Source organism: Macaca fascicularis, chromosome 11, assembly GCF_037993035.2.
Source record: "Macaca fascicularis isolate 582-1 chromosome 11, T2T-MFA8v1.1".
Taxonomy (NCBI): Eukaryota; Metazoa; Chordata; class Mammalia; order Primates; family Cercopithecidae; genus Macaca; species Macaca fascicularis.
In genome coordinates this window covers 47,449,363-47,471,809 of record NC_088385.1, presented here as the reverse complement: position 1 = coordinate 47,471,809, position 22,447 = coordinate 47,449,363, and the positions used below count along the sequence as shown (strand labels likewise).

The 22,447-nt window shown below is 35.7% G+C and overlaps 1 protein-coding gene across 10 annotated transcripts in view; it reads right to left on the bottom strand.

Annotated features, from left to right (window-relative positions):
• CNTN1 (contactin 1) overlaps positions 1-22,447 on the bottom strand; it is a 393,567-nt gene that overhangs the window by 133,841 nt on the left and 237,279 nt on the right. For all 10 annotated transcript variants that reach the window (XM_045365082.3, XM_005570587.5, XM_074006605.1 and 7 more), the window contains 7 exons: positions 20,247-20,342; positions 12,780-12,986; positions 8,900-8,999; positions 8,582-8,763; positions 5,580-5,704; positions 4,795-4,912; positions 125-275 (listed from right to left, as the gene is read on the bottom strand). In XM_045365082.3, the coding sequence (XP_045221017.2) occupies positions 125-275; positions 4,795-4,912; positions 5,580-5,704; positions 8,582-8,763; positions 8,900-8,999; positions 12,780-12,986; positions 20,247-20,342 (979 nt within the window). The remainder of the gene's footprint in view (positions 1-124; positions 276-4,794; positions 4,913-5,579; positions 5,705-8,581; positions 8,764-8,899; positions 9,000-12,779; positions 12,987-20,246; positions 20,343-22,447) is intronic.

Sequence of the window (22,447 nt, the reverse complement as noted above, 5' to 3'; positions counted from 1 at the left end):
CTGCTGTGAAAAAAAATAATTTAGAGCAAACAACATTTTCATTATTCACATATAAATAAGTCTTCTATAAAACAAACTTTTTCAAACAGTTTATTGCAATTGGATTTCTAGTTTCAGCACTGACCTGCTACTATTGACAAGCCACTCTGTCCCTTTACTCCATGAAAATTTTGGTTTTGGTGCAGCTTTAGGTTTGCATTCAATTATCACCCTTCCACCTTTAGCAGCCAGGATCTTCTTCTTCATAGGATTCATTTCAAAAGTTGGAGCCAACGCTAAAAAGAAAACAAATTGTTATTTTTCTCTTTCCGTTTGTAAAGCCTAAACATTGCTTCTGTGTTGTAGAATCTTTTATTCTTCTTTAATAGTTAATGGAAAGGATTAATCTCAGTAAATATGATCAGCTATCACCAATAGGCATTCTATACCTAATGCTTTGTAACTTTTATTTAATAACTTTGACTTATAAAATTCACCCAATTCCAATGTACAGTTCTTGATGATCACTGAATTGATTATTAGAAACTTTAATTAGAGTCCAGGCATGGTGGCTCACACCTATAATCCCAGCACTTTTGGAGGCTGAGGTGGGCAGATGGCTTAGCCCAGGAGTTTGAGAGTGCACTGGATAACACGGTGAAACTCCATCTCTACCTAAAATACCCAAAATTAGCTGGAAATGTTAGTGCATGCCTGCAGTCCCAGCTATCAAGGAGGCTGAGGTGGAGGATCACCTGAACCTAGAAGATCAAAGCTATTGTGAGCCGTGATCGCACCACTGCACTCCAGCCTGGGAAACACCGTGAGACCCTGTCTCAATAACTAAATAACTTTAATTTCAATAAAATGTTTTATACACACTTACCTTAAAATTAACACTGAATTCCGTTGCTTTGACTCAATTCCACAAGGAAAGTAAAGTGAAAGGCTGAAGAAAATTGACCAGCATTATACACACTGACATATGGTCCTAATCAATCCTCTAAACCACATGTTGACTGAACTATACCCAGTTTATAAATGAGAAAATTGAAATCTATTAGGATTATCTAATTCAGCAAAGGTGCCACAGGTAGTAACAAGTGGGAGTCACATTTGAATCTAGGTGCTTCTGTTTCCAAAGCATGTGCTTCTGATTAAACAATGCAGTCTCTCCTTCTTTATACGATTACTGAGCATCACCTGTATGCAAATACTCTGCAAAATGCCAAAATAACTGGATCCCTACTTTCAGGATCTATCTATAAACAGCTATGGGAATAATGGTTCTAATAAACTAATTAAGGAGTATATGATCATTTGTAGTTCATCCTTACCTCCAAGTACAGAACAATAATTATCAGAACAGAATATAGAGTTTTTTAAAAGTTACTCCCTTGAGGGTATGCTCTAACTTTCCTCAAGGTCCCCACATTTAATCCACTGCTCACTCTCCTCTTCCCTGGGCAGACTCCAAAGAGATTTCATCCATGTATTTCAACACATTACAATCATCTGTAACGGTGTACTTTCTGGAGGCTTTTCTAGGCCTAAGCATATCTTCATCTGGATTTTGACTCTTCATCCTCTGGTCTGGTCATTCTCAAATTTATCTTTGTATTAAAATCACCTGGGGATCTTTTTAAAGTGTCCATGCAGCAGGTCTGGGGTGAGCCTGGGATTCCGCACTTCTAATGTGCTCCTAGATACGGCCACTGCTGCTGATGAAGAAGCCATTTTTTTGTGGCAAAGATTCATTCTATTCCATTGTTTCGCTAGTCTGGATTATGATAATTGGCAATAAATAAATTAGTAAGCAACCAACCTATGTTGTACACCTAACACAGTAGTGAGTATTTTGTGTAGGCTCAATAAACATTTTGTGTGACATGACATATTGCTTCTAAAACATGAAAGAAAATTTAATAGGATTATATTTTAAAAACCAAAATTCATCTAAAAATAGGGATTTTCCTTGAATCAGTTTAGATTTCAGTGAAATAGTTGATTTGGTGTGGTCCTTTAAATGACTTCAGATTTATCTAATATTTGAATTTCTAACAACAGGATCTAGACTGCATTCCTATGTATGTTTTGGAAGTGGCAAAAATAAGGGGATATTCTTCTTCTTAACTGAGAAGATGGCACGATGCATTTCTTATCTCTTTGGTTCTTTATTGCAGTATATGAGCCTATTAAAGGAATAGCATCTGGTGTAGAGTAAGTGCTCAATAAATATTTGCTGGATGAACACATGAATTAACTAAATAACCCAAGAGAGGAAGGGAGAAGCACTGTTCATAAGAGTATAAAAAACAAGAATAGAATAGATTGAGACAAATTTAAACATGTCCAGAGCTATTGATCTGGGGAGGATCAAATTGCTCAGTTTGCTAATTATATTAATAGCCATTAAATGATTTGGCAATTCTAGGCTAAATATATAGACATCTTTCAGTCTGAGCTGAGGTGTTTTTATACTTCTCTTTTGAAACAAATGAAGATATGAACTTTAACAGAAAATAAAATTTACATTTGGGACAGAATTCAAACTGACTTCCCCTCTAAGAGTCACAATGATTTTCTATTCCTTTGTACCAAAGACATCTGAGCTTGTGCTTGCTTGATACCCAAGTAACTACAGTAAATATATTATCGGAACATTTAGGCCATAGGGAGGAAGAAATAGAGTATGATCCTCAGCATTAATAAGTGGCTGGGAATGTTAAAATTAAGATGGCCTTAACTTATTGAGAATAGTTTTCTTTAATTCTTTATCATAACTCTCTCATTTTCTATCATTCTCTTTTAGTGTCAATCAATTTGTAGTGATACCAATGTTTTGAAGAGTTTTCTTTAGGTGCAGTAAGAATAGAAGTGGCCGCATTGAGTCATTGCTTTATCTTTTCAGTAACTAATGCTAGAAGAAAAAGCCTGACTTCCTGAATTCACTACTTACAATATGACTTGACTTCGTGACAACTCTTTCAAATAACATGAAAAGGACATAATACAGTAAGACTTTAGGGCCAGGCACAGTGGCTCATGCCTGTAAATTCCAACACTTTTTGGGAGGCCAAAGTGTGCAGACCGCTTGAACTCAGGAGTTCTGGACCAGCCTGAACAACATGGTGAAACTCCATCTCTGTAAAAAAATACAAAACTTAGCTGGGTGTGGTGGACTGTGCCTGTTGTCTCAGCTACTTGGGAGGCTGCGGTGGGAGGATGGCTTGAGCACAGGAGGCAGAAACTGCAGTAAACTGAGATCACACCACTGCACTTTAGCTTGGGTAATAGGCGAAACTCTGTCTCAATAAAATAGACTTTTGTAAAGTAGTTGTAATGAATATAAATAAAGTAGTCATAATGGGAGATATTTCTGGTGTAAATTGGAGATTAGTGGATGTACTGGATGGGGAAGGGATGTGGTAGACTCTGCCATTCTTTAGAACAAAGAATCTTTGAGGAAGAGAAGATGTGAGTGTCGGTGGGAGACATTAATAATGAATTCAGCTGCAGACATGCTAAGCTTGGATTATCTGTGGGGTTATCCAAATGAACATTGCTACTAGGAATTATTTATATTGAGATTGAAGCTGAGGATAATTATCTGGGCCAGAGATATAAGTAAAGGGATCGCTGGTAGGTAATAGGAAATGAATAAAAAATTAACTAGATATTTTTAAAATAAAAATAAAAATCCAGGAATAATAATGTAGAATACAGAAAAGGAAATGAAATAGATCAGAGGGATGGAATGCTGGGATAGAACAAGATTTCTAGCCAGGCAGAGGAGAGGGTGAAAAAGGTGACAATGAAGGAGATAGAGAAGAAATGGTCTGTGAGGTTTGACAGCTCAGAATCACCAAAGACAAGAGATAAGAAAGCTTAAGCATCATATAGGACTAGAAATCCTGTATGACTAAGAGAGGCAGCTGGTGGATATATGTTCACACACACACACCCACACACACACACACAAGAATGAATAGTTGCTGATATCAAGTATCAGGGAAAGTGAAAAGGAATGAATATAGAGCAAAGAGGTAAAATAATTGTTTCATGTTTGCTTAGGAGAGACGCTTTCTTCTCTAGATAAAAAGTATTGAAAAGACAATGTAGTAAAGAGATAGCTTTGAGTGATGGATGGGAAGTTGAAATAATACTACTTTATGCCAAAAGATTTCAATTTTCATGGAGCACAAGAATACAATATAAAAGCGAGAGTCAGGGTGCAGTAAGGGACCAGCAGAATGTCCTAAAGGTTTTGAATAGCAACTGTGGTGTATGAGACCCGGGGACTGAGAATGCCCCCGAAGTGCCAGACACCCATCTGACGCTGATCACATGCAGTGTTTTAACATCAGTCTTCAATGTTATGTGATTCTTCAGGCAGTGTTCAGTCTCCAGGCATATGAGAGGATAAGACTTGTCAAAATTGGCATGTGTAAATTGTGCTTTATCATTAAAAAATGCTAAAAACAATGATATTCCATGTTCCTTCAAATTTATTATAGAAGTCAGCTTCTTAGCTAAAAATAAAATGATGCAATTTCATGAAACAGGAATTTGTATGTAGTTGGAAATTCAACCAGCATAAGAAAAGTTTACAGCGTTACTTTCTCCCTACTTACATGTTCTTCAATGAAAGGAAAAACCGTATCATTTCGTTCCCAAGCGCATGTTAAAAGTTTTTAACATTGTAAATAAAAGAATGTAATGTGAAATCAAATGTGATCTATGGATACTCCGGCATCTTTTTTACTATGTCACTTTCTTGATGAATGTTTAACAGAGATTAGAAATGATACTGACCCAGGATCTTCAACTCAGCATTTGCATAAATGGCTCCATATGTGTTTTCAGCTATGCACTGATACATTCCAGCATTTTCAAAAGTCACATCATACAGTCTTAATTCCCCTTTATGATACTGAAAAGAATAAAATTGAAACATATTCTCAATGGACTTTAATAGAAATACTTTCACTTAGGTCTGGGCTTGGTTGTCTTTTAATTTAGATACATTATGTTCATCTGCCCCCACTGTTACCTAAGATGAACTAAGTGGGATTTTCACGGCATGGGAAAGGAAAACCCACTTACCATGCCCAAAGGCTCTTGTTCTATTCATCCTACAGAGCTGAGAGTCCACCTTTTCCCCTCTTGGACCAGCTGGGAGATTACAGTGGGAAGGTAGAGAAGAATCCCACTGCTGCTACTTGTCCCCAGGGCCAAAGGTAGGACTTAGAGCTTCACTCTTACCTCTGTCTCTGTGGGGTACAGGAAAATAGTGGCAAGAAAAAGAGGACAATATCAGGTATTGGAGATGGATGAGTAGGAAGAGGGTGGAAAAGTGGAACAAAGGAAAAAATAAGGAGAGAGAGAGAAAGAAGGTAGAGTAAGATTACAGAAAGTTGTTTAAACTGAAAGAAGATACTTTATGTTCAGTTTTTGTTTGTCTTTTTTCAGAAGCTTTTATATTTCAGGGCCCAAGTACCCTTTCTCTATTGTCTCTCCTGCTAAATGTATCCCAGGACCACCCTGAAACACTGCTTGAACAGGGACTCAGGAACAGCAAAGCACTTGAACATACATACCGCATATCCATTTTTCAACCATCGGATTGTAGGGATGGGCTTCCCCGTGGCCACACAAGGCCAGTAGAGGTCACTGCCTATGTCCACCTCTGTGTCATTGATATGTTCTACCCACTCAGGGAATGCTAAAAAGTAAGGAACATTGTAAATGTTAAATCAAAGTCTCAAGATCCATCATAATCTCCAGAGTATAAATATTACATTTAGTTAAACTAATTCTGCAGAATACATCAGATAGCATAGGTATCCCGAATTCAGTAATAGGCCTTGTCTTTTCATAGGTTTAACCTATGCAAATCCTGTGTTATTACAGTAGGAGGTAACTATAACTCATTATTTTTCCATTTGTAAATCATGTTTTGTTGAAAAGTTGAGTTATAATTAGCACTAAAATAATTGACTTTTTCTGCTCATAACATAAACCTTTCAAGTCTGTAAAAATGACAATTGAGGTTTTAAAGAATTACATCTCAATTCAATATGACACCATCTCTTAACATTTTCTTTAAAGACTCAGATTTTTTTTCCCACTCCCTCAGGTATACAGTATCTTCATTTTGATGGAACTTTCAGCTAGTGGCCACTGTAACATCTTACTGTGGTGCTAGAAAAATGACTTGGACACCTAAATATACTCTTTCCATATTGGAAACTATGTACAGTAGCTATGATTGGTGAAATCCATGCATTAGTAAAATTGAACTCAGTCTCATCCTTTAATCTGATCTACTTTATACCTAAAGAAACATCCATAAAAATGAGAAAATGCTAAAATTTTTCCAAAGAAAAAAATATTTAACAATTTGACAGTCTTTTTGATTATTTCAGTTATCTAGTCCAAATAAATGCAGATAAACAAATTAATAGAAAATAAAAAGGAAGTAGTAGGAAAGAATCCTGAGTGGAGAATAATATTTAATTTTCTTTGAAACTGGGAACTTGTGATAGTTTTATGGCAAAAGCAATATATACATCTTATAAAAAGCATTTAACGAATAATAAAATACTAGAAATTTGAAAACTAGAAAACATTTTTATGTCACCAAATACCATCAACAATATACATTATAATGCATACATTATACATGTAGACATATGTGCACCTATATATTTTACAGCACATATAATCTCATTTAGTACATGTTTTCACTTATCATTACATTTGTCTGTAACATAGGGAGATATTTTTTAAAATATTGGTGGATATGTTCATGTTAATTGAGAGATGTTTTATTTTGTATACAATCTTAGCAATACATAATACAGGAATATCAGCACCCTTCCTGTCTTGGCCTCACATGGACAACACAGACATTTGCTATTACATCATGTAATGAATAATTGAACTGGATTGACACATTCTATATATGGCTTAATTATGTCACCTTCTAGTGATGTGATCAGACCTAAAGATAATACTTAGTATGCTGCATTAGTAAAGAATAAATAACATTTATCTTAAATTACCTGCTATAAATACGTGCTCTGTCACCTTGGTTCTTCTAAGGCTTTAGATATTAGACAGTTCAAAATACTACTCTGTTGAGAACCTGGAGTGTAGTTTTCTTAATATGTTGAATAAAAACAGGTCTATAAGCTTTAGAAACCTAGTAGAAAGTGGTGGATTTATTTCAAAAGTTTAAAGGATCTTACCTAGAATTTTCTTCCTTTCAGGAGGCCATTTCATGCACACTTGATATTTATCACATTAACATTACTGTGGCATTGGATATACAAGTCTGAAGTTCAGCGTAAATGTTTGGGTTAGAGCATTCAGGGTATAGAGTGTGTCTAAAGCCATGATCATGAATGGGATCATAAAGGGAGTGACTGAAATGGAGATGGGGTTCACAGATGGAACCCTGATCACGCCAATGTTAGAAAGGTATGGAGTTGAAAGGCAATGGAGAATGAAAGATGATACAAGGAAATGAATAACAAAGTGGGTTGCAGACATGAAGCACAGAAAGTGAATCATGAAGAAGGGAGGGACCAACTGTGACCACCACTGCTGTTAGATCAAACAAGTACAACTGAGAATTGATCATTAGCTTTAGCAATATGGAAGTCTGTGATGATGAAAAGAAAGGTTTCTGTGGAGAGGTAGAGATGCAAATCATGTTGGAGTGCATTTAAGAGAGAAGAAAAACTGGAGATGGAAACAACACTTTTAGAGAGTATGGGTGAATCTGTCAAATTTTTTATTCCTTTTTGGGAGAGACAGGAGAAAGTGAAATGGGACAGTAGCCAGAGTTAAAAATGAATAATCCTGTGGAAGCCCTCCATGTTTCTTTAGTTGTGACCTGCGAGGTTCATGTTGTGGAACATTATAGTTTCAGTCTGGAAAGTTTCCAATGTGGCCTGAAAAAAAGTCTCTCTTCCCAAATGTAAGTTTATTTTAACGTGTGAAAATGAAAGGTTAGTGCCAAGATAATTTTGTCAAAAAAAAAAAAAGATTCCTTAGACCAGTGGTTCTCAAAGTGTGGCTTCAGGACCAATAGTAGCAGCATCCTTTGGGAATTTGTTAAAAATACAAATTCATGAACCCTTAACAGACCTCTGAATTAAAAATCCTGAGAGTTTGGCCCAGCAATCTGTGTTTTAACAAGCCCTCCATGTGATGTTGATGCATGCTTAAGTTTGCAAACCATTGACTTAAGTCATAACATATAGCTTCTTCTATAAATAAAAAGATACTGAAAAAAGACAGTGATAAAATGAGTAAACAAACTACATTAAGTGTATATTCTGAAAATTACCAATAACACTTCTATTGATCCATTTCTATTACCTATGGTTCAATTGGTAATAAGTTCATAACTTCTATAACTCATAGTTGTGACTTCATTAGACATATGAGAAATATTTTATCATTCTCCATGATGTAACATATATCACTGTTCTTAAAACTATTAATCATTATATAGTAGTTTTTCAAGTATGGAAATGGTTTTAAATAAAATATTGATGAAATTTATATAAAATTAAAATAATATATCTACCTTGAACATAAATTCTTGCTTGATGTTTATCCTTTCCTCTAATGTTCTCAGCCTCACATTCATAGATGCCTTCATCTTCTAGCTGAATATTGAAGATCTTAAGAACAGCCCCAGAGGTGCTAATCTCAGCAGTGCTTGGCATTGGTTCTAGAACCTTCCGCCATCGGATATCCGGAACAGGACTTTAAACAGAAGATACCAGTGCTAAAGTTTCACACACTTAAAAGACAATTACTTTATGTTTACAGCTAAACAATTATTTATTTCCTAAAATGGTACTATTTCTATATATATTAATGAAAGTGTCAGTATACTTACTTTCCAAGTGCAAAACATTCTAAGGTCACATTTTGGCCCATCAGTGCATATACATCCTTGAACTGAACTACAATATCAGCAGGATATGGTTTTGTTGTTCCTAATATTAAGAGAAACACAAATGTTCACTAATTATTAGGCACAATAGTAGTTACTCTTAAACATGGTAATTCTGTAGGATTAGAGCTGCTTCAATATGGAAGCTTTTCTCTGTACAGGTACTGGTCATATCATAATGGATAGACTTGTTTGTTTATGCACAGTATGAATATAGTATAACTTCCCAGCTATATTGGCTCATTCTGACAGCTGCATAACCAATGTGACTTAATTTACTTAAAAAATTCCTGTTTTGGCCGGGCGCAGTGGCTCAAGCCTGTAATCCTAGCACTTTGGGAGGCTGAGATGGGCGGATCACAAGGTCAGGAGATCAAGATCATCCTGGCTAACACCGTGAAACCCCGTCTCTACTAAAAAATACAAAAAAAACTAGCCGGGCGAGGTGGCCGGCGCCTGTAGTCCCAGCTACTCGGGAGGCTGAGGCAGGAGAATGGCTTAAACCCGGGAGGCGGAGCTTGCAGTGAGCTGAGATCTGGCCACTGCACTCCAGCCTGGGCGGCAGAGCGAGAGTCCGTCTCAAAAAAAAAAAAAAAAAAAAAAAAAAAAAAAAAAAAAAAATTCCTGTCTTTAGTGAACAACAGATACGTGGCAAACATTGTGATCACTGCTGCATGGAACTCAGGAAGATAGAGAAAGAAAATTAAGGAGAAGGAAAGAGAAGAAGGAGAAGAGAGTAGAAAAGAAAGATGCAAGGCAAGAAACTAAGGAGAAAAGAAATGCCCAGAGATAAAGGCAAAGGGAAACAAATTGAAAAGAGAGAAGGAGAGAGGGAAAGAAGGAAAACATTTACTCAGACAACACAGCACTCTTCAAAATAAACACTTATTTAGCATATCAGTCCTGAAAGATGTGTTAATCCTTCAGGCTTACAGAGAAAATCAGGTTCAGAAAGGTGAAAGGCATTATTTAGGATCACAAATTGAGTGTGTACCTCACACTGTAAAATACTGAAGAGACAAATAAATAAATAATGATATATAACCCAAACCAAAATGGGTACTCTGAAAGACTGACTGATGAGGAGGGTAGTTAGAAGTAGGTAAGGGCTATAGGACTCTGAGGCAAATATGGCATTTAAATTCGACCAGTTCAGGTTGAGCAAACAGCATATTATGACAAAGCTCCAGGAGTGTGCAAGGAATTTTAAAAGGTCTAGGAACTCAAATGATGCTGAAGTATATGAGCTGGAACCCACAATCTAGAAGGACTGAAAAAATGATAGAAAGATTTTGAGATGAATTTTCTCAATAAGTAATGTATTAGTCTGTTCTCACTCTGCTAATAAAGACCTATCTGAGACTAGGTAATATATAAAGGAAACAGGTTTAATTGACTCATAGTTCCGCATAACGGGAGGTCTCACAATCGTGGTGGAAGATTAAGGAAGAGCAACAGGAAATCTTACATGGCAGTGGGCAAGAGACAGCATGTGCAGGGGGAACTCCCCTTTATACAACCATCAGATCTCATGAGACTTATTCACTACTACAAGAACAGTATGGGGGAAACAGCCCCCCATGATTCAATTACCTCCACCTGGCCCCGCCGTTGACAAGTGAAGACTATTACAATTCGAGGTGAGATTTGGGTGAGGACACAGCCAAATCGTATCAAGTAACTACCACTGGGACTTGGTAAGAGAAGTAATATGGATCATATCTTTGGTTTAAGTCAAAGACCTTGTTGGCATTTTTAAAGGATGGAGCATGGAGAGGAGAAATATATATAGAAGACAATCTCAGAGGTCCATAAAACGCTGTTTCAACACTTTAGGCAAAACAGGTGAGGGCCAACACTAGGGCATAGTTACAGTGAAAACAGAAAGAAAATAGTAAATATAAATTGTATTTTAGAGGCAGAATCAACAGGACGGCTCCTTGGATCAATGTTTCTCAAGGTGTAGATTAAAGGCTCAATCATCAGAATCACCTAGGATACTGGTTCAACTTGTGGATTCCTGGGTCACATTCCAGGCCTGATGAATCAATACGTCTGGGTCCTGCATTATTCCCAAAACTCTCCAGGTGCTTACATACTAATTAAGAACCACTGGGTTAGCTGTACCGAAGATCAGTGGAAATTGGGATTTGATAATAAATCATGCTACCTTGAGTTATTAGAAATAAAATTGTGTTGCTAAATAAGCTAAAGAAAAGGAGAAGGTTTTGGGGAGAAATAACGTGTATTTGTGACATTTTGAGCTTAACGTCTTTGAGAGCTTTTTGGGGGGACAAGTCCAGGATACAGGAAGAATTGACATCTAAACACGAGAAAAATTTCAGAGCTGTGAACTTGAAGTCTCCTGCAAAGGTATACTGTTGAAAATGTATAAGTGGGTGAGAATATCTAGGAAAGATTAGAGGAAAATATAAGAAAGAAGAATATTTTGTGAAGAATATTCTATGAAATTTGTCAGAGAGGCAGAAGGGAGATGAAAAGTTCAGGAAATTAGGTGAAGAAAGAAAACTTCATGAAAGGCAGAAGAGGCAGTGTCAAAGCTCGAACAGAATAAGGACTGCAAAGTGTCCTTTGGATTTAGCAAATAGGAATTCATAATAATTCAAAATTGCGTTGAATACAAGAGAATATGCAGAGAGAATGAGGTAGAGTAGAATCTGAAGATTCAGGAAAGGAGAAAATAAGTGATGTATTGAAGTTTCTAATTGAAACAAATGGAATGTGAACCAGAACAACTGGAGAATTTAGCTTGAGCAGGGGGAGAAATATTTTTGCTACTGAGACAAAAAGTCAGAAAATAAATAGAAGTGCTGAACTGCAAGTGTATTTCTGGGGAAGAGTAGAAAGAAAATCAAGAGAATTTTTACATGATGGCTTCTTTTCAGTCTATGAAGTAGGGGGTGAGATTCTCTCTTAAAACTGAGAAAAGAAAAATGAGCCAGAAAGTCAACAATATTTTTTGAATACCAATTATGTGAGCGTTGTCTTGCAGAGAAAAATAAAAATGGAACCTCAATGGTATTATGTCATTTTTCCCATCATCACACTGTACTTAGGGGTAAAGGCAGGAACCAGACCTAAATCTGTTAATCTGAAGCTGGTATGCTCTCATGAGCTTGAATTTGCTGATATTAATGTAGCAGAAGGACTTGGATAGAAATAATGTAAAGTAAGCAAGTATACTGTGATTTGATTCTCTTAAGCAGCAGTGCATTTTAAAGGGGAAGTAGTTCAATTGGAGCTTAGGGAAAGGCCAATCAGATTGTCAGTGGTCATCTGCCATGGTACTACCAGGGTAGCACCATACGCTGATTATGTAGATTACGAAAGACAATTTTTGTACTTATTTGTATCATGTAAATAGTTTCTTAAAAATACCAAAATAATCAAAATGACTTAAAAAAATTCTACAGTTACTATTGTTTGTTTTGATCTACAAATCATTTGATTTCTTCATGAGCTTACTAAGAAGTAGGAATGTCCGTGAAACAAAAAGTAGATGCCAGCGATTTCCACTGTAACCAATACACTAGAACTTGACTAAAGTATCAGTCCCCTGTGTATTTCCCGAGCTAGAGGCAACTCATCCGAACACAACCTTCTTACAGCAATTTTATTAACTGAATCTTCTCAACGCAAAAAGCTTAGGACCAAGCCTTTGGCCCCTTCAACATGCATCCCCTTCTATATTGTCCTTCCTGAAAAACCAGCTAGTCCTCACTGGGTATTTCTTTTCATTACGGTAAGTACACCATATGTAGACAACCTTGCGAAAACAGAGTGTAACAAATAAAATACTTACGTTCAGGTATTGGAATGAGTGGGATGAATTTGCTGAACACGCTCTTTGTAATAGAAGGACTGGAAACAAAGCAGGAATAATTGCCTTTGTCAGAAGCCTCAACATTTGCAATGTAGAGATTGCCATTTGTCTGAGACACAAATCGTCGTTTATCCATTGTGATAAATACAGGAAATTCATTTAGAAGCCAGCGGTAGCTAAGATCATCTAGAAGAAATTATTTTCTTCTAAATATGAAGTGCTTCTCCCAAAGCTGTTACATAATTTAATAGAGGCTAGTAACAAGCTATCACTTAATCTAACAGAGGCTATTGAAGAGCAAATGTTAGGAGAAAGCAAAGACAAACAGTGCACACTTTAAAATATGTACCATATTTTACATGAATATAAGCATTACACTAAGCAATTACATCTATTTATCTATATTTCTATTATTTTATAAACTATTAACATTCTTGCTTTCATTTCATTGACGGGCTGAGTGAAACTCGAAGAGGTTACATAATTTGCTTAGAATTTCATGACTATTATGAAGAAATAGTATTTTGAATCCACGTCTAATAACTCCAAAGCCATGATTAATCTGCCGTACTGTATTTTATAAATAAAATTAAGATTACTTACCATATTATCACTTTATCTGTTTGTGTGTGTGTGTGTGTGCGTACACCTATTTTAAATTATAGAGTTAGAAATGAGCTTATGTAACCTATTGTGGTCACATTAAAAAGAGAAAACTACAGAAACAGGGAAAAGTATGGTACTGGTTTAATTAAATATTAGGAGACATATCATATGGTAACTCTTACCCACATGAAATTCCTTTGGCTGAACACACTAACTAGTTAAATGGAAAACTGAATTTCCTCCTTAATTTGCTGAATTTCCTATAGTTTTCTATTCCTTCCTTCCTCTCTGTTTTGATGAATGACTCGCCAGGAGTCATTCCACAAATACACAAAAGGAGACAATGGGCAATGCACACCTTTAGGTCAAAAAATAATGATTCCCTTCAAAACATCTTGATCACATAAAGACAGTTTCTACTGAGAAGAATGTAAGTGGGAATCTCTCTAGGTCAGACTAAATAGGATTTTAGGTGTAAAATGGTGAAAAACCAAGAACCCACAGCACTCAGGCTTCTTTTAAAAATGAATAATCATGACAAACGGCTATTTTGCATTGGGGAACTTAGCGTGGCTAGCAAAGCTTTCAAAGAGAGTGTGAAAGCACAATGATTATGAAAAACTAAAAGAGATGCACATTATATAAGCTTCACATAATGGGAATAATAACCTTGGGATTATATTTAGCTTAGCTATGTAATTTTCTCCAGCAAAATACAACATCAGGAAAGACAGTGAATATGATTATATTATTTTGGTTTTCAACATTGATTTTTTAAAATTATAGAAGCAGCAGCATATGTTTATTATTGAAGAAACAGAATACAGTTAAAAAGAGGCAGAAAATTAGACTACTATAATTAGCCTCTAACTCAGAATTATGGTTAACATATTTCTAGGCACTTATATCTGTGAATAATTGAATTCTTTTAATTTTTTTCTTTTTGCTGATTTAGGGTCACCAGATAATTAGGATAGGAAAATATTTAGGGAGCTGCTTAAATGTCTAAAATGAGGGCTCCAGGGATAAGTAAAGAAGTATCACATTCAGAAAGGAGTATCAAGTAGTCTTTCATCCAAGCTGATATGTACAGTACATTTAAAAGAAGACTTTGATCTTTTCTGATTCTGAAATGATATTTCCTATTCTCAGTTGAAATGTAAGTCCAAATTTTGTAGGGATTTCTGTGAAAAATTAAATCCTCACTCCCCCTGCCCCACCACCAAAGCCAAAAATGTCAAGAAAGTATTTCTTTACAGAGAAAGGACTTTTGTAACTATAGGATGTATGAAAGATACTTCCCACAAAATGCATTTAGAGTAATCTGAATCCTCAGTGGTTATGTGAATACAGAGACCTGAATTTTAATTCTCAGTATGACTTTTATCAGTCACTCTATTACTTATTAGTCACTCTATTACTTATTAGTCACTCTATTACTCAGTTTCTCTAAAATGTAAGACATTTTCCTGCCCCCCACTCATCAAAGATGTGTGTAAAGAAATGAAAGAAGTGATGGTATTTGCCTTACAAGGGATAAATGCTAACTCAGAGAAGTTATTGTCGTGATGTTGTGTGAACATTAGTCTTGGACTATAGAACAATTGGTCTGACTGACTGAATGTCCCATGTAGATTCTCTAATTTATTTATTTTGCAAAACCTGAGTACTTTCCAAGTGCTGCTAAACAAGATAGATGTGGCCTTTGCATTTGTGGGACTTGCAATGTAATTAATCTAAATTTATTTAACAAATCTTACTTATTTTTAAAGCCATTCACTTGGACAAAACAATAATTGCAATTTGTTAGAATCTGTCAGCACTCATTACAACAAAGGTAGGAAGGGCTCTTGCCATTTTTAAATGGGGGATCCAAGGCCTAATAGGGTGAAGTGACTTGCCAGAGGTCATACAGCAAAAGGGAGGCAGAACTGATGTTCTCACCTCCTTCCCCACCCACCATCACCAAAATTAGCTGTACCAAGACTGGAGCAATAGCCACCCTGACTCTCCGACTTATGGATGAGACATGATTTTGTCAATCAAGAGCTAAGCCCTGATCTAGTTTTTTCAAGGACTCAACAGACCATCTTCTTTGTGTCTTTCCTAGCCCCATGCAGATGATAAAATCAACCATCTTTGCAAAAGCCATCTATTTTCCTCAGATTATAGACTGGATTAAACAATAAATTACTATAAAATTATTTTTTCAGTAAGTGTCAGCATATGCTTAAGAAATGTTGCTTTTACTGGTAGATATATGAAACTTCTTGCTTTTACCCCAGAAATCTAGAGCACATATATTACAGGAGAAATTCATTTTGTCCAATTACAATGCATTTGGCTAATATCATTGTATTACTTTGAACTACACCACTTATGTAATCTTGCAAAATGCTATATGTATCTGCTTGAAATACACTTGAACTTCTTTAGTTCAAAACATGGAGAAATAACTTGAAAACTTTTTAGAAGATTTTCTTGCCTTTTAGAAAATTAGCTTGAACAGAATGGAATTCGCCTACACCAAAATCACTGTAGCTTCTGATCAGTACTTTAACACAATAAACTATACATTAAACACGTTTGGAAAGAAAGTTTTGATGTGAGCTAATGTGTTCCTTACCCTGGTCTCTCATTCCTGTCTATTTTTGTAATGATCTATTTAGTCTATTAAGATTCTTTCAAGATTATATTCAATATTCCAGGAGTTTTTATTCTGAACAGTACTCTTATTTTCTTATCCATTTTAAATTTCATAATGTCTCTATTATGAGGTATCTCTTATTTTGTTAACAATACCTACCCTTAAAATGACAGACTTTTTTTTCCCTTTATTTCTCTCTTGCTATATACAAAGATATGATTTATATTTTGTGAAATGGAGTAAGTTGATTTTTGATCATGATATTGACAGAAAATTAGTTGGAAAGGAAGCATTATGTTTTCATTTTTGAGAGTCTGTGTGTTTAAAAAGTCTTGCACATTTATGAATTATTTATTGCAATATAATAAAATCAAACAAGTAAGTTTATGTTTTCAGGAAACTTAACCCCTACACTTAATTTAATGAACAAATCTATTTGCTCTTTCTTTCATTTTCTCACTCTCTCAGGTATTATATTGAGCACTTACTCTGTGCCACATACGAGGAAATTAGCTGTATATCAAATGTTATAAAATTGAGTGAACATTTGTACTGAAATGCACATTTATGATCACTCTTGATAAATAAGTAAAGTGGTCCAAATGAGAGTTTCCCCCCCTTGCAAGGAGCTGCAGACCATCCAAATACAGAGAAAAGTATATGGGATTGCAAAAGTTGAGATGTTTCCTTTTGGACTTTTTGCCTGCACATAAATGAGGAAGGTAACATCTCTATAATCCTGAACTAAAAATCTTTAGTGTAGTGAGATGTACTAAATAATAACAGATACAAAACATCAACTGTACTAAAATATGTTTTATTTACTTTAATAATAATCTATTGAAATTACATATCTTTGGCAGGGCACGGTGGCTCACGCCTGTAGTCCCAGCACTTTTGGAGGCAGAAGCAGGCAGATTGCGAGGTCAGGAGTTCGAGACCAGCCTGACCAACATGGTGAAACCCCGTTTCTACTAAAACTACAAAAATTAGCTGGGTGTGGTGGTGTGCACCTGTAATCCCAGCTACTCGGGAGGCCGAGGCAGGAGAATCACTTGGACCTGGGAGGCGGAGTTTGCAGTGAGCCAAGATTGTGCCACTGCACTCCAGCCTGGGTGACAGAGTGAGACTCCGTCTCAAACAACAACAACAACAACAACAACAACAAAAGAAACTACATATCCATTTTATCATTTTCATATACATTTTAAATGAGGAAATTAAGATGTAGACATGCCTAAGTTTACTTGACATAGTAAGGACTGAATCTCAGATCACCAAATAGAATCAATAGGGTTTGACAACTCTAAATAATTGTATATATAACATTCTTAGAGGTTCAGAACCCAAAGACAGATTCCTTTGCACCCTCAACCCAAGTTCTAAGTCACAAAACATAAAACCTTAATTTACCTTCTTTAAAAAGGAAGGAGATTTCTAGCACAGAGATAGTAAAATAGTATACATACACATATACATACATGCATGGTTTTGAAGCAAATGTCTATTTTTATATCGGTTGAAGGTGGTATAACTGATGAACTATTCAGATTTATTCTGTGAATTGTGTCTCTTGGACTCTTGAACCAACTTTATTTTTGTTTTTGTTTTTGTTTTCCATGTAAACATATTCATCTTTATTGAGATAAGGAAGTAATGGACTCTTTTGACTTAATGGTTTTAAGCTTCTGCCAACCTTGTTCTGGCCAATGAAATTCTACACTCAGCACCATGGCTAAGAGGCAGCAAAGACTGAAAGCAGGACTTACCTTAGAAAAATCTCAGAGCCTGTTCCTTGGACCCCTGCTTCTCGCTTTCTATCTATTCTAATTCCCTAGGTAATCACGCTGCAGTCCCATGGTTTTGAAAACAACTTATAGAATGATGAATCACAAATTTATATTCCAAGCTTAGACATCACCCCTGAAATCTACACACATATAGAACTGCCACCTTGATTTCCATTTGGAAGCTTAACAGACGCTTCACATTTAGCATGTCCACACCTATTCCTTCAGCTGAAGTAATGGCAACTTCATTCTTTCAGGAGCTCTTGGCAAAAATTTTATGCCACCCTCAACTTTTATATTTATCTTATATACCACATAAAAACCACAAGCAAGTCCTCTTGACTTCTCCTTCAAAAGATATGTAGAATTTAACCAAAATATACCTATATTTCTATATAGAATTTAATATATTCTATTTATTTAGAATATGCCTGGATTTATCTTCCCACCTCCACTGCCACCATTCTGGCCCATCACATGCTACCTAAATTATTGCAATACCTCCAAACCGATCTCCTGTTTCCACCTTTTCCCTCCCCAGGTCCTTTCTTAAAACAGTAACCACAGTCACCTTTCTATAATTTAAGTCATGTCATGTGTCTCCTCTGCTCAAAGCCCTGAAATGTAAATCGCATTCAAAGTAAAAGCCAAAGTTTTAATAATTGCTATGGATCATAAGGTCCTCCATAATGCAGCTCTTGTACCTCTTTTATTTCATTTATTACTACCCTCTGCCTTATTCACTCTATGACAGCCACCCTGTCTCCCTTGTTTTTCCATAGTCTGACCTCAGCATCTGCCTGGCATGCTCTTCTCTCAGATACTCATATTGTTAGCTCCTTTACTTCCTTCAGGTGTTTATTCCAACTTTCCTTCTAGTGATGCTCCTCCTGAGTTCAGTCATCCCTCAATACTTACTCTCTCCTCTTCCCTGCATTATACATACACACACACACACACACATATATGAGATATATATCTCCTTATGAGATATATATGAGATATATATATCTCCTTATTTTCAATATCTAACATGCCATGTCTTTTAACCATTTATCTTATTAAGGTCTAACTCTCCCAGTGGAAGACCTCTGAAGGCTGGTAGCTTTTCCTGTTTTGCTCCACTAGGCATTTCTGTGGATTACATTGTGCCTGCTGTATAATAAGTACTCATAAGAGATTTTCTGAGTCCGTGAGTGATGGAGTGAAGTCCATCCAGTATTGAATATGGTCAAATGTAGTCACTGTATACTTTTGGCCATTACTTTGTGGGAAATGCTATGAAAATGGTAGGTTTTTAAATATATATTAAATATATATTTAAATATATAGTTTCTTAAGAAAAAGGTTTTTCTCATTGAAAGGATGTTACAAAATTTTGAATTTTATACGTCCCTCCATATTTATCAAGCAATCATCTTTCTCCTATTGTGGAAGAAATCACCAATATTTGATATGTAAATAACCATAGCTATATATATACACACATATATATATAATATATAAACACACACACATACATACATACACATACACACACAATTTCACATGGAATACATAATGTATAATTTTGTGTGAAATATATGTGCGTGTATATGTACATACACACACATCAGATTGATGTATTCCACACAAAATCCTGCATGTATTCTAAAAGCCTGTTAGGTTTCAGTCTCCATGGAGATGTTTAAAGTCAAATTAATGGCATATTAGAACTATAAGAATAGAAACATGATTTTTAAATTGTGAAAAGAGGTATTTATGTATTGTTTCAAAGGGATATTTGATAAATAAATGAAAATTGGTGAAAGTATATGAAGAATTCATCTTTTAATTAGCACTTTGGTGAATTTTGTCTTAGCCATATAAAAGTACAGAAAACATACATTCAAAGTTGAATTTCATAACAGATGACAAGCCCCATTTATAAAGCAGATGATTATTCTTGCTGATTGGCATTTCTAAGGAGATTAATAATTTATTATGTCTTTATCCCTTTCTAGTGTTTAATTACATAGGGTTCACAGTATTTTATAGATACTAACTTATTAAGAAAATGATTGATTATACATCGTTTCTTGGTACTATTCTATTTCAGGAATATTTTCTAGAAAATCTAACAGAATTTCCCTGTGGAATAGGAACTTTAATGATGGCATAATACAACATATATAAGTTTATAAACTGAAATGATTAGAGATCCTTGGGACTAGAGCCAGGTGACTAATGAGCTGAGAAAGGAAGTGTCCATAACAGTTAGTGACACATTACAAGGTATGTAAATATTCAGTCTAATTTAATTAATAATGAGCCAGGATTATCAATAATGTAGCATTATTATTAAGAATATGGAAACTTGTCCATTTTGTTTCATAGATGCTAATAGAGAGGAATTAAGTTTACCTGGAAAATGGTACGGAGGGTCACAGAGAAGCACCATTCCTTTCCCTTCTTTTACTCTGACCTCAGGACGTTCCTCAGGTGGAAAAGGATCAAGATCTAATTACAAAAGAAAAAAAGGGAAACATTCACTCCCTCATCAATAGAAACAGAGACATTCATCAGTTTTACCTTTCAGCGAATAACTCATTCTTGAGATACAGCACTTCTCAGTGGTTTGGCGAAGCCTAGTAAAGTCAGCTCCTTTTTCTTACATTGCTGAGATTTGTATACACTATTAAAAAGTTCTGTGATGAGCTCAAAGTCTACGGATATTGGGAGCAGCCTGCATAACAATTCTGATGACCCTGAAAATCACAAATATCCTAAAGACTTTTGTTTCAGACTTAGGGAGAATCTCAGTCAGAGTATCTGGAAATATAATGAAATCAGACAATACCAGGATCTACCAAGAAAGTAAGAAAGAAAGAACAACTTAAGAGGAATGGACTCATTTGAAAGGTATTTCCCTTCCTGAGGGAGGGCTTGGATATTAGGAAGGAATAAGGGTGAAAGGCAGGACCCTGTTTAGGGAACGTGAAAGTGACCAATCTCTTGCTCCTTCTCAAATTCTGGGTTTGCTTCAGTTTTAATTTTCTTTACTCTTTTCTGTGTATTTGGAACTTACATTTCGCTTGATTCCTTGATATTCTTCTTCCAGTTCTTCATTTGTTTTACTGACACTCATTCTATTTTTTTTCTGCCTCTCTTCCTGTTCCTTACCTGTGATCAGCACCCAAATCATAACATCGAATTGTTACTTTTCTCAGTATAAATTGTATACCTCTGAAAATCCACCTATTCCAAGTGTTACTTTTTTGCAGAGGACTTTTCAAATCCACTTCTCCAGGTCTGGTGTCTTATTTGAATGCCATCCCTATCCTCAATAGCTTACTTGACATTTTCACTTGGATAACTCAATATCACGATAACCTCTGCATGTGAAGCAACCATTTAAATGCTTCCTGCCATCCTTGAAATTGGTTTTTCTTGCTCCCATCCCATTATTAATGAGAACAGAATGTTTCTGCCTTTTGACTAGATATTCCTTGGGAAACAAAATTTACAGTCTTCTTTCCTTTTGTGCAACCTGTTAATTCCTTCCTTTATATCTATGTTATTTAAATTTTCACTCTCACCACACTAATTTAATCTTACTTCTCTTCCTGGACCTCTCTCATTCCCTCCTGATAAACCCTACCATGAAGGACTTCTTAAAACATTGTTTTCATCCTATAATTCATTTTGCAAAAGATTTAAGTGCTGATTTAAATCATACTGGAGATCACCTGGTCCAACTCATCTCCCAATGTAAAACTTTCTTTCAAAACAACCTCTAATTTTTAGCTTAGCACAGTTTTTCATCATTAGTCCTAATTAAATGTTTCATGTACTTTAAATTTAATATAAATTAACTAAAATATAATTACATTTATCCCTACTATGAGAAATTAAATACTAGAGAATAAGATATTGTCATGTTGGGTTAATCTTTGAAGAGTCACAGCCATTATGTTGCAATATGTGACATTTTCTTCCCCCAACAGCCCTTTTGATAATACAAGGCTTGGCGCTTCCATAGATGCATTTCTTTTCTTTTCTTTTCTTTTTTTTTTTTTTTTTTTTTTGAGACAGATTCTTGCTCTGTCACCTGGCTGGAATGCAGTGTCACAATCTTGGCTCATTGCAACCTCCACCTCCCGGGTTCAAGCGATTCTCCTGCCTCAGACTTCCGAGTAGCTGGGATTACAGGCACGTGCCACAACGCCCAGCTAATTTTTGTATTTTAAGTAGGGACAGGGTTTCACCATGTTGGCCAGGATGGTCTCAATCTCCTGACCTCGTGATTCACCAGCCTTGGCCTCCCAAAGTGCTGGTATTACAGGCATGAGCCACTGCGCTCATCCTGATGCTAATTTTTAGAGAGTCAAGATCCTCAGACCCTAGCCTTCCTTTATTTGACAACATCATCTTTCATTGTTTTGAGTGCATTCATGGTATGCCTTGTGGTGCTTTGTTGTCTCCATCACACAATTATGGCCCACTCATCTTGTAAGATCTACCTCATCTATGATGCCTTCCTCTCACTATCCTTTCTTGATGGTTCTTCTTGCTGAACTCACCGAAACACGCTTGCCCTTTTTAAAAAGTTACAGTTTACTTAC